The sequence below is a fragment of the Eucyclogobius newberryi genome, unplaced genomic scaffold (genome assembly GCF_026437365.1).
Source record: "Eucyclogobius newberryi isolate DKJ021-1_F unplaced genomic scaffold, fEucNew1.0.hap1 SCAF_8, whole genome shotgun sequence".
In the NCBI taxonomy this organism is placed as follows: Eukaryota; Metazoa; Chordata; class Actinopteri; order Gobiiformes; family Gobiidae; genus Eucyclogobius; species Eucyclogobius newberryi.
The window spans coordinates 21,855,568-21,868,242 of NW_027316500.1; the positions used below are offsets into that span (position 1 = coordinate 21,855,568).

The window sequence follows — 12,675 nt, forward strand, 5'->3', positions numbered from 1 at the left end:
ACAATGTTTCCCATTTTTCATATTCATATCATAAACTATACATTTTCGGAAAGCGCTCGCGCTTTCCTACCTCATGGTGTGGGTCCCTGGTCACTGACGGGTACTTTCGTTAATTTTGAGTGGGCTCCGCCCACTTTGTGTTTTTGGCCCTCTATACAGTAATAATGTTCAATTTTTGCATTACATGCTTGTATGCACGGAACATGCAAGAGATGGGGAACGTATTCGTGAGGTACTTAGCGCAAATGAGTGCTTTATATGGGGAATGTAAAGTGCTCGTTTAGTGCGCACTTTTGCACGGGCTTCGCCCGTTTACAACGGTAATGTTCCATTTTCCTACTACTAATTAGTATGCACGGGGCGTGCGTGAGTGAAGGAGTGCGTTAGTGAGTGTTTGGAAGTGGGCGAGCGCTTCGCGCTCGATTTCGTGCGCACTACGTGCGCACTTTCGCAGCCGTGCTTCACACGGCCTTACGAGATTAATAGGCCTCTCGCCAGCTTGTGGCGCTCGGGCCTAACAAGCCTAATTGACAGTTGTATAGGAGTCTTGACATGTGTTGCATCCTGATCCACAGCTTTAAAGACCACTGCCACTTCCGCTTATATGTCACGCTGGATATGGCAGAGTCACAGTCATTAACACAGAGGACATCAAAGCAGATGGACCAGTGTGATTACAGGAGCCCAGAACGCCTCAAAGAATTTACACACACCAAGATACAGCCAATTATATTAGCTAAAAACACAGCCTCTGATCTCTAAGTGAAAGAAAGCCACATAGATGGACCCAAAACAGCTATTTTTCTATTTTGTGTAATTCTGTAACTATTTGGTGAACGCATCGGAGCAGAACAGTCATTTTTAATTAGACGATTCAAAGTGGGCACAAAGGAAACAATGCGGGCTGATGAAACGCTATGTTGAAGGACGGAGAATTGGCATCACGTAAAGCAGGCCAGTCAACCACTGTGATGCTGTCATGTCCTCGATGTCACGCCCCCACATCACGGAAGGCTTTGTGTTGACGCTTCACAGTCGACTGGGGGTCAGCCAAGTGCACTTCATACTTTAAGACATCTTTTGGTTTTCTACTTCCCTATCTGACTAATAATGTGCATCTTTCAGGTTTTTGGTGAGAGGATGTCACTGACGGTTAATGGAACTTAAGAGGACAGGTTTTCATGTTTTTCTCTTACTTCTTACTTGTTTCCCTTACTTTGGTGAAATAGTACTTATGTAGTCGAGTGTTCAAAAAATAGTTCTGGAACATGGCCGCTTGAACACCCATGTAACACAATAAAAGTGATGTCATGTATTTGTAGATGTACGTATAAATATGTCAAGTCAAATCAATTGCGTGTGAGACTTTATCCAACCAGAAAGTAAAATGATAAACCATATCCAAATCAACTAAATGGACAAACTGTGGTAAAATAAAGAAATAAATACAATCATGTTTAATACTTTTAGTGAAATGAGTAGTTTAACCTGCCGCATGCACTTTTAAAGTAAAAGTTAGGACTCTGATTAAATGTATAATTTTCCCAGTGGAATTACAGCGTAGTCCAATAGACATCGTGAGGATTTAATTGAGGATAATACTCCACTTCACTAAGGACCAAACTCACAAAGCCTTGCACCACAAATACATGTTCATATTTAAATTACCTCACTAATAAGCTACACCACTGACCAGACCAGATCAGTCTTTTAATCTTAAATCTTTTAAACCTCACCTGGGATCCAATGCACAAATGAGTCAGTTAGTTTGCAGGCATAAACACAAAGACTTTGGTCTGGAGGCATCATCATTAAGAATTTATGCATTTGTGCAGGCTTTATCCACTTACTCACCATGAATCATTTGACTTTTGATGACCTCAAAATTAATTTCAAAAGTAAACAAGGTCACAGAATGTGTTGTGATTCAATAGGCCCCACACGTGAACAAGCAGGTGTGGATGTGAAGGGGATGAAGAGGCCACATGCAGGTGTTATGATGCCTATTACCTATAAAGTGTGCTCTATGGACTACATTTGAAACCTTTTTTGTCTCTTAGTCATTATTAGCAATACTAGATGTGTTCACAAAGAAATGGGCAAACTGTTGAAGCATCCAGTACAAGTGCAGTGCACAGGGACCACTTTGCTTAGTGGACCGTGTCCTAATGAAGTCTTCATCTAATTAAGTGGATTTAAGGCACTCCAGTGTGCATCACTGCAGTAAACAAAATGTTTTCAAGCAGAAATACTAAATCACCTGAACCTGATGCCAGACTTATGATTTCATACTGCAGTTACAAATGATCTTCACATTTGTCCCTAAAAAGGTAAAAAACTGAATCCATTAAATTAATTAAGAACTTTCTACATTAACTATTTGCAATTTGTCATTTGAGATGATGTATGAGGTTAACTCTACTGCTAACGAACTCTTGTTCTCTGATCTGGATATTAGAGAAATCACTTCAAATTGCACTCGATAGATCAAAATCCAGGCTGTTTAATTTTGGACCAGGAACTAATCTGAAGTAAATGGTTTTGGGCAAATGAGTCCTTTTGGAGCAGGTTAATTGAAATCTGAGTGTTAGTTGATGTATGATGGTGTGCGACAGTGGTAAATGGGTCTAGAGTCTGAGTTGAGCTATAAGACTGATTTGGTGAATCCAGGCTTTAAAAATGACCCTCTGAGGCATCCTTATCTTTGTGGACTTGGAATCTCCACATGTGGTAGGGCCAGACCTGATGTAAATGACTTCTGCACATCGGGGTTTGTTCCGAACTGGTGGAGCACAAGATTGGAGCCGTTTACTGCATCAGGAAAACATTTTGATGGGCCAAATAAAAGTACAATTACAATCACCATAAAATACAGCCCATTCGATTCACAATGTTTGTTTTGACATTCCACATACAACAATCCTCTTTTAATTGACTGTAGTGTTTGTGCTTGCATGCAGATTAATCAAATGCCACTATCTAAGGCGTGATATTCTGCCTATTGTAGGAAAAGCACAGAGTAATTGGACTGGATTTTGTTGCAAAGGTCTTGGGTATTTACATAGCGTGCCTCGGGTTCCACTGAACACCAGCAGATATGAAATTAAAATCTAACATTGTTGTGTAAAAACAGGAAAGGGCAAAAAGGCAAATTCTCAGCCGACATAATATTGTAGTGATCCAAGAATGTTCTGACCAAATAATAGTCTAAAGATGGTCAAAACAATGAGGCCATTATAATGAGAAGCAATACAAACTAGGCGAAACAAAACTGTAGCCTCACTCTAACTTTAAAAATAACTTTCAGGTTCAAATTCAATACAATGTAAAAAATCTACTCATCACTTTACTTTTTCACAGATATATATTTTAATTAAAACCAATTACACAGCATCTTATTTACATTTAATGTAGGCTTTTGTTTTGCTTTTAAAATAGAAATATGATATGCTTTTGTCAGGTATTAGTTTTGAACTAATATCACAGTTTGTTTGTTATCGGCAATACTGATAATACTGATCAAAAACGGCTGTTCAAAACTGATGAGCTTCACAGTGACGTTTCTCTGCAAAAGTCAAAAGTGACTATGTGTCTATGAGTCTTTTTTTTCCCAAGCAATTACAATTAAGTACAGGGATGTGGGCGGGGATAGGGGGTAGGTTAAAACTGATTTTTGTCAGAATTCCGGCCTCAGTTGCAGAACAATACAGGATTTCTCAAACATGCATGAATCAATCAAAATGCAACTTTGAGTAAGACTATGATGAGGAAAATCCTTTGTAATGAGGTTTAAAGCGCATTATAATTTATTCTGCATTTTCTATCTCCTGTAAAACACATGCTTGGTGTTTTTTTTCTCCTTGTAAGCAGCTACCTCTCAATATTAGACACCAATGTGTTGGTGTGATGCTGTGACCCCAGTGGTGCCCTCTGACCTGTGCACTGTTCATGCTCTCCTGCAGAAATAAAAGAACAGGTCAGACACAACGTCCCCGCGGTGTGCACATGCTGTTGGCTAAACACATCTGCTCACACTAGTATCAGCATGTTGGAGGTCATGGGCCACCTCAAACATAGTGAGCCAGGCTGAGGGCAGTGCACACACTTCTACTCCCACACACATGACATGCACGTGATCAAGTAAACACTGCAGGAGCATGATGCGGGTGCTCACTGCAGGCATCACAGCCAAGTACAATTAGACAGAGTTCACCTTCATTCCAGACAAAACAAGAGTGTAATCAATGGCAATTGGATAAATAAGGAAGATTACATTGATAATATGAAATCTGGCCAGCCAGTTATTAGTTTTGTGAGGTGCAAAATTGTTGGAGCCAGTTTATACATGTTTTATTTATAGAACATTATAATTTGAATTGTTTTTTATTTATTTTAGATACAAATGTAAACTACTATTAATTCGCTTTTTCAAAATGTCCTGCTTATTTCATGCTGATCCTGTTCTCTCCTTGCCTGCAATCAGGTTGATCTGATCACATTGTCATCTAATTTACACTGTTTACATAGTGCAACCTAAGATCTAGAGTGAACATTGTATATGATATGATAATTGTAAGAAGATCGTATTGTGTATTAATTGTTCCAACTGGTGGACACATCATGACGCGTATGACATCAGTGTTCCTCCTTCAGTCACGCAATAGTACGTGTGTTTCTATTTTTACTTCTAAACGCTATTTTGGTACAGGGGTTCTGCAGTATTCTTAAGCACTGTTCTAAGATCAAATAAGATGGATCCAAAATGACGGAACAAGCGGACTATAGACAGCTGTTAATTACACTCAACTTTAGTTTTGGACTGTTCCCTTGGAGAGGCTCAGTGCGCAATAGCGCAGCACAAAGCGCTCTGGCTCGGGGTGCCGTGACAGGGGAGAGAGCTGATTGCAGCAGCAGCTCCTGCAGAATGACTCTCTTCGTGCTGATGGGCAATCTCTGCTACAACATGAAAACACAAGTTTATAACTGTGCCGTGGATGGAACCAGACGAGTCTGTGGAGGCATTACGCGGGAGTGCGGTGTAAACCTATCTTGGGGAGCATGAGAAGAGGCTGAGGACTGTCCTCACCATGCCCGCGGTGGACATAGCATGTACCCTGTTTCTTTTAGGGATCATCGTGCTGTCACTGCTGTCCAATGTCATGGTGCTGATCTGCTTTTTGTACAACCCTGAAATCCGTAAACAGGTGCCTGCGCTCTTCATCCTCAACCTGACGTCGTGTAACCTGTTGCTGAGCGTGTCCAGCATGCCACTGACAGTAGTGGGACTTGTCACCACCGGACATCCCGGCGCAAGTGGACTGTGCCAGCTGGTGGGATTCCTGGACACTTTTCTCACCACAAACTCCATGTTGAGCATGGCGGCGCTCAGCATCGACCGCTGGGTGGCCGTGGTATTCCCGTTAAGTTATCATTCCAAGATACGGCACCGGGACGCGGTCATTGCGCTGGGATACACGTGGATCCACTCGCTGTGTTTCTCTGCCGTGGCCACCTGGCGCTCGTGGCTCGGGTACCATCACCTTTACGCATCGTGCACTATTTGTAACTCACGTGGCAAAGCCGCGGGAGCGCAGTATGTGGTCTTCACTGTCCTCCTCCACGCGCTCAGCTACCTCCTCGCGCTGGTGGTGCTGTGCGTAACCTACATGAAGGTCCTCAAAGTGGCCCGCTTCCACTGCAAGCGCATCGACGTGATCACCATGCAGACTCTGGTGCTGCTTGTGGACATCCACCCGAGGTAACTTCAGCCATCATCAAAAGTGTTCACGGTGAAAGCCTCTAACCTGAGAGTGCCTAACCTAAGATCCACTTTGGTTAGATTATGTTTAATTTTTACACATTGACAATTAAAAGTGACATTTAAACACTTCTTACTGACACTGATTCATGTTATGTTCCATTATACTGCTATATACAATTAAGGATGACTTCAGCTCCACCCCCACGCCATGTCAGCCATCAACAAAGTCTCCATGACATCTTGCTCTGTATTGTGTATCTGTAGGTTCTCACTCATCCATGTTGCCAACTCTGTCGTGCATAAACCTTTCCATTAGTGCAGCAATAAAGGGTAGTGGTCAGGTCATGTGTAAATGATGCTCCCCTGTGCTCTATGCCTCAGCGTGAGGCAGCGCTGTTTGGATGAGCAGAGACGCAGGAAGCAGAGGGCCATCAAGAAGATCAGCACCTTCATTGGCACGTTTGTGGTCTGCTTCACTCCTTATGTGGTTACAAGGTGAGCACAATTGTAAAGACCTTTATGATGCAACCCCTGCTAGTTGCACCCACACTATACTCCATGCTGAGGTGATGGCAGACGGATAGTGGGATCATTTCTGTGAACTTTTACTGCTGCTTAGGAACTATGGAGGGGACGCTAAAAATATGCAGTTTGTGAATCATTGTTTATCAAAACATCAGATGTCAAATTAAAAGTGAATGGGTGAAAGTCTCTTGGCTCAACCTTACATATAATGGAGGCTAGTGCTTAGAACTGGATGAAGATCAAGAATCATTTCTCCTCCTTAAATCTTTATATTCTCCTGAAAACCTGGTGCCAATTTTTCACTGAACAATATCAGTGTGCCCTTTTGCCGTTCAATATAGCAATGTGACTCCAGACTTGTATTTTAGTTGTGTGAACCCTTTTCTCATACTTACAATACAAATAAGTGTGTTCATTGCCCATAAGAAACTATTTCTGCAGTATCAATATTGAAAAATGCTGATTTCATTCATGATTTTCAATATTAAGTCTAAATGAATCTTGATTTAGTTGGACTAACGTGCAGTACATTAAGGCATAAAGCTATTTGTTTTAATATAGCTTAAATGATTGTGTCAAACAGTATTCAGTAACATTCACATCGCAATTTTCAATATTGTGCAGCCTTAATTTGTCAAATATTTGTTTCCAATTGAGTTAAAATACAGCAGTATCCACATGGCATAAACAAGTGGTGGCCATTACAAATTTTGTTTCCATTGTAATTCTCTGCTTGGATCATTATGTATGACCCATCACATGCAGATGTCTTATAGTAATGTACTTAATCAAGTTCAAACATTGAATCCACACTTGATTTAGATAAACCCAATCAATACACCAGTCTAATCCTCTTTCTTTATTCAACTATTAGTTCTAAATGTCATGAGCCACAACAGGCTTTAAAGGAAAAAACATACATCACTAAAGCCTTAATACTATGTCCAATATCTAAGGTGACATAATCTATTATATATCATCTGTATTGTAATTTTTTTCATCGGTGGTGATCAAAGGGGACGAATACCAGCTCCACTCTTATCAGTCTCCCCCCGGGCGCCTGTGACAGTACAGAAGTAACTTATCACCAAATATCAGATATGATCAGATAACACATGGAATTTGTAAAGAAACTTCAGTTGAGCATCTGTAAATAAATGGCGAATGCTCACATTTATACAGCCATGTCCAGCTTCAAAGCACTTAAAGCGTTTTACATCAAGGATCCACAAACACTGGGGGTAAAACAGGTGAAGTGTCTTGCCCAAGGACACAACAACAACACTGTTCATTTGTGGGAGCTCAAATTGCACTGCCAACTAGTGATTGGTGATATCAGTGGTTTTAGTTTCAATACTGTTGCATCTCAATGAGGTTTGTATCCAAATGCATTGAAACTCATCCATGAAGAATTTGATCTTGGTATGCAGAAGCTGTTATTATTTCTGCTCCCCCACATCTTGAACAGATCTAAAATGTAATATATGTGCCGATAATCTACATGGCCTGTCCAAAAAACTAAAAAAGTCGTCACCTGGATTCAACTAAGCAAACAGGTCCTCTCCTCCTATTGAATAATCGCTGTATGAGTGATGATCTTCCAGCAGCAACACGGTATTTTAACCCAACTGATGCAGTGAATGGCTTCTAATTTCTGAAACAACCATGTGGAAAGATAAATCCTATAGTCACGATAAAGATGTCAGTGTGTTTGAGGAGGGTCAAATTGGTCAAATTGATCAAATTGGTATTAAGCAGAGAAAACATCTGAGGAGAAGCAGAAACTAATGTACTACAGATCTGAACCCCAGTGAGCGTGTTTGGGACGAGATGGACAAGGCTTTGTGCAGAAGTCACTCTCTCCATTATCAACACAAGAGCTTGATGGAAAAAACAATGCAAACCTGGACTGAAATGAATGTTTTGACATTGTAGAAGCTTGAAACAAAGTCACAGTTGTAATCAAAGCTTAAAGCGGCTGTTCCAAACATTATGTATGCTAGCTTTTTTTCTGTGGCAGCCTTTTGTTGGACAGGCAGTGTATGTATTTATATGTAGACATTTTAACAAACAATATTTTCGCTTGAGAATCAATATGTTTTAATATCCCAGTCAGATCGATATGTATTTGGTATTGATCTGATTTGGTATTGATCTGCCCATCACTATCGCTAACCTCTGGATCAGTGGCTTGGGACTGCTCTACAAACAATGTTCATGTCAGGAGTGTGATTCCAACTGCCAACCTTCGGATTAGAGGACGAGATATCAACCAACTGAGCTACCAGTGTATAAGCTCAGAGGTTCAATTAAGCTAAAGTAATTAAGTATTGCGCTCTATGGAGCTGTTCCCCTCCGAGAGCTGGTATTTCACAGCATGACATTTACACAGCATTATAGTCCGTCCAGTAGACTTCCGCTCCACTTGCACTCATTCATGATTACCTCACTGTGCCTGTATGACTCCGCCTTCTCTTGTTCTTTTCTCTGAGGTAGAATTGTGGAGCTGTTCTGCCCGGGGCCCATTAACCCTCACTGGGGCGTGCTGTCCAAATGCCTGGCCTACAGCAAAGCAGCCACCGACCCGTTTGTCTACTCGCTGCTCCGCCATCAGTACAGGAAGACTTACAGCAACCTGCTCAACAAGGTGCTCAAGAGGAGTCCACTCACCGCGTCACACAGCAGCACAGCCCGGAGTTACAATACTGTCAGTGTCCAAACTGACAAGCTGACGGACCAATGACAGGCCAGAACACAGAAGGACTGCACCAATCAGAATGCAGGCTGGAGTTGGTTTGAACAGAACAGGCTTTGAGTAATTCGTTAGACGGTTTTTAAATGTGCCAAAAGATTTACATTTTAGAAGAGAATTTTATAAGTAGTTTGAATACATAATTTTAATCGTAAATTATTGTATTTTGGTCAGTGGAGTAAAATAAAAAAGTCTAAGGTTGATTTTATAGTTATTTAAAACTTTAGAATGGTGAAAAAATATTATGAGATGTGTTATCACTATTATATATCTAGTTTAAAATGCTCCTGCTTAAAATGTTTATAAAAGATGAAGTAAAATCTAGAATTTGTGACATTGGCTAAATACAAATTTGTTGAATATTCTCCAATAACATTGTTGCATCAAGTCTCCATAAAACAGCAAGGGTCCAAACTGGACACGTTTAGTTTCAGCCTTGAAGACAGAATCAAACAGAACACTTTCTTGTTTTGTTACAAAGCTATGGAGTTTTCTGTATTGTGTAGGATTTATAATTGAATGTGGTTCTGTAGCTTTTGAATATTTTACTGTTAACATTCTCTCAACTTTCAATGAGCTATTAAGTCATATAGAGAAGAGGAGGAAAGGGAATTTCTCCTGATAACAGTATATTTGTATTAAGTGACTTTGAGAGTTTACACAGGCCAAAATGATGCTTAGAGCTGCAGAGGAGTCCTAAGAAATGCTGCTTATGTGAATGTACTGTCTAGATTAAAACCAGACTTGGTAGGACCTAAAGTATATTTTGTTTGTGGTATTTGTTTCACATTTGGTGCTAAATGTGTTTGTGAATATTTTGCATTAAATGCTGTGCATTTGGCATTTCCAATGAGTCTAGAATACTTTTTTTGAACATTTCTGACCTGCTCTGACTCAGCTAACTTTAAAACCACTACTCTCTGCTTTCCACAAACCACTGATATATAATTTCATGAGCGAACACATTTTCCCACACACAGTTTCAATAGAGGAGTAGAATTAATTTAAGAAATAATTTGAAATGTCGTCCTCCCACCTTCTCTGCCAACAGTGTCTTTCACAGGCACCAGGGCCAGGAGTAGATGGTTTCCTAATTACAGGCTGCTAAGAGCAGAAGCGAGCGATAGCAGATCTAAGGAGAGGAAAGCACAGCTGTCAGAGCCCTGAAGGATTGTGGGCATCACCAAACCACTTCATCTACTGTACAACACACCAACATGAGCTAACAAACCGTGTTCTTCCTCTTTTTAGAAAACCAAACGGCTGTATCCTTTACTATAAGAAAGACTGAGGATCAGAGCCGGACCAATTAGGAGCGTATTCCCCCGGAGAGAAAGCAGCGTGAGTGGGAGAAGCAGAGCTCTGACATGAAGCGAGCACAGGGTATTGTGTGATTAGGACAGAGTGCGGGGGATGAGCCACAGAGCACTGCAGACTGCCCCTGATCTGTGCAGCCAAGACCACAACCAGACCCCAGGACAGGCACGTGCAATCTGCATCTCATTAAGACAGGGCATGCAACATTCCTCTACGCGTTTAGAATCAGAATGAGAATCAGAAAAAGGTTTACTGCCATTGCTAATGAACAGAATTCACAAACATAGGAACTTGCTTTGGGGATTCAACATAAAACAATAAACAATTAAAGCCGCAAGCGGCATCCAACGGCCCTCGCGGGCCGCCGGCCTTCCGACTCTGCTCTCTGCATTTTACAGAGATGGCGCTAACGCAATTGTCTAAGAACTAAGACAGCGACACATTGGACATGTTCAATACTGTGCTTAACCAGTGCAAATGAACACAAATGTCGGTCAAATGTGCGGCTCCAGCGCACAGAGACCGTGACACTTGGAATAAAAATATGGATAACTTTTGATGCTCCGCTTGTGTAGATTATTTTCCCCAAATATGAGCTTGATCGAGCTATTGCCCACAGAGGAGTTCATTAAAGTGTGAAGCATAAATGTGAACATTTCAAGGATTTGGCGTTTTTCCCATTTGTGACAGTATATTTGCAGCTCCACGGCACAGAGACCGTAGCACTTAGAATCAAAATATGGATAAGTTTTGATGCCCCGCTTGTGTAGATGATATTCTCCAAATATGAACTTGATCGGACAATCGCCCTAGGAGGAGTTTGTTAAAGTGTGAAGCGTAAAAATGTGGTGATATGAGCGATTCTACGATTTTCCCATAAGGATAACATGGGATGTTTCTGTTATTGCTACGGTTACGCCGTACAAAATATGACTTTGGCTCTCATACATTTATGATCAGGATGGCAAATTAGAATTTTGTTCAAAATATCATGTCATTTGGAAAAACTCTATTGTTTATAGGCCACTCTGAAGGCCAAATAGTCAGAATTCTGGGAAACGTTTGCGGCTCCGTCGCACAGAGACCGTAAAAGCTATCCTTAAAATTTGGATAACTTTAGATGCCCCACTTGTCTAGAGGACGTACACCGATTTTGAGGTTGGTGGGCAAAACGCACTAGGAGGAGTTCGTTAAAGTGTGAAACATAAAAATGTGGTAATTTGAGAGATTTTGCGGTTTTCCCATAGGGATAAAATGGGATGTTTCTGTCATCGCTACGACTACGCCGTAAAAATTAAGGCATTTGTCTTATTGGCTTTTTTGATCGGGACGCCAAAATAGAATTTTGGGTAAAGTTTAGAACATTTTGGTAAAACAAATTTTTGACCTTCAATGTTAATTTAAAGGTCACTCTGTAGGGGGCGCTATCGCGCCCATTTCAATTTTGTCATCATAAACTGGTCCAAACTAGAAAGTTTAACAACTGATTCAAATTTGGTCCTAATCGGACTCCTTTTGATCAAATGGGAGCAATTTTTAGATTAGCAATATTCCAAAATAAGTTGTCCAACTTTGCGGCTGCGCCGCACACAGACCGTAAAAGGTATACCAAAAATTTGGATAACTTTAGATGCCCCACTTGTCCAGAGGACGTACGCCGATTTTGAAGTCGGTGGGCAAAACGCCCTAGGAGGAGTTCGTCAAAGTTTGACGTGAACAAAATGGCTAACACAGCGTGTTTTCATTTTCAAAGGAAGATGGCTGGCATAGGGTAAGTCTGGGGGCGTGGCCACAATAATATTTTTTGTTTGTCCTCACAAGAGGAATGCGTGTTCCGAATTTCGTAGCTCTACGACAAAGTTGACCTTGGGGCGTCTCCCATAGGCGCAATGTATTTTGACTTTTGTCGGTGGCGCTGTCGCGCCATTTTTTAACGGAAAAAAAAATGGCCCAGAAAAAACAAAATTTTTCGCCGATTTTGAATTTTGGGTAAAGTTTGGTGAGTTTTTGAGCATGTTCAGGGGGTCAAATTAGAGATCAAAGCGCAGAAGAAGAACAAGAAAAATAAAAATAAAAATAATTAAAGCCGCAAGCGGCATCCAACGGCCCTCGCGGGCCGCCGGCCTTCCGACTCTGCGCTTTCGACTTGATAAAGATGGCGCCCTTATTGTGTTGAATTAAAAAAGAACTTGACAGACGGCGACACATTGGACATGGCCAATCCAGTGCAAATGAACACAAGTGTCAGTCAAATTTGCTGCGCCGCCGCACAGAGACCGTAGCACTTGGAATAAAAATATGGATAACTTTTGATGCCGCG

General features: G+C 41.1%; 1 protein-coding gene across 1 annotated transcript; it reads left to right on the forward strand.

The window, feature by feature from the left end:
- Positions 1–4,881: 4,881 nt before the first annotated feature.
- Positions 4,882–9,430, forward strand: gpr26 (G protein-coupled receptor 26). The gene is made up of 3 exons (XM_072436878.1): positions 4,882–5,758; positions 6,143–6,256; positions 8,783–9,430. The coding sequence occupies exons 1-3, from the start codon at positions 5,088–5,090 to the stop codon at positions 9,027–9,029; spliced, it is 1,032 nt and encodes a 343-aa protein (XP_072292979.1). The 5' UTR covers positions 4,882–5,087; the 3' UTR covers positions 9,030–9,430.
- The last annotated feature ends 3,245 nt before the right edge of the window (positions 9,431–12,675 follow it).

Excerpts from the sequence above, each read along its gene's own strand:
- gpr26 (XM_072436878.1), top strand. The coding sequence starts at position 5,088 with ATGCCCGCGGTGGACATAGCATGTACCCTGTTTCTTTTAGGGATCATC. Across the intron at positions 5,759-6,142 it reads CTTGTGGACATCCACCCGAG|CGTGAGGCAGCGCTGTTTGG; the intron begins GTAACTTCAGCC and ends TCTATGCCTCAG. Across the intron at positions 6,257-8,782 it reads ACTCCTTATGTGGTTACAAG|AATTGTGGAGCTGTTCTGCC; the intron begins GTGAGCACAATT and ends TCTCTGAGGTAG.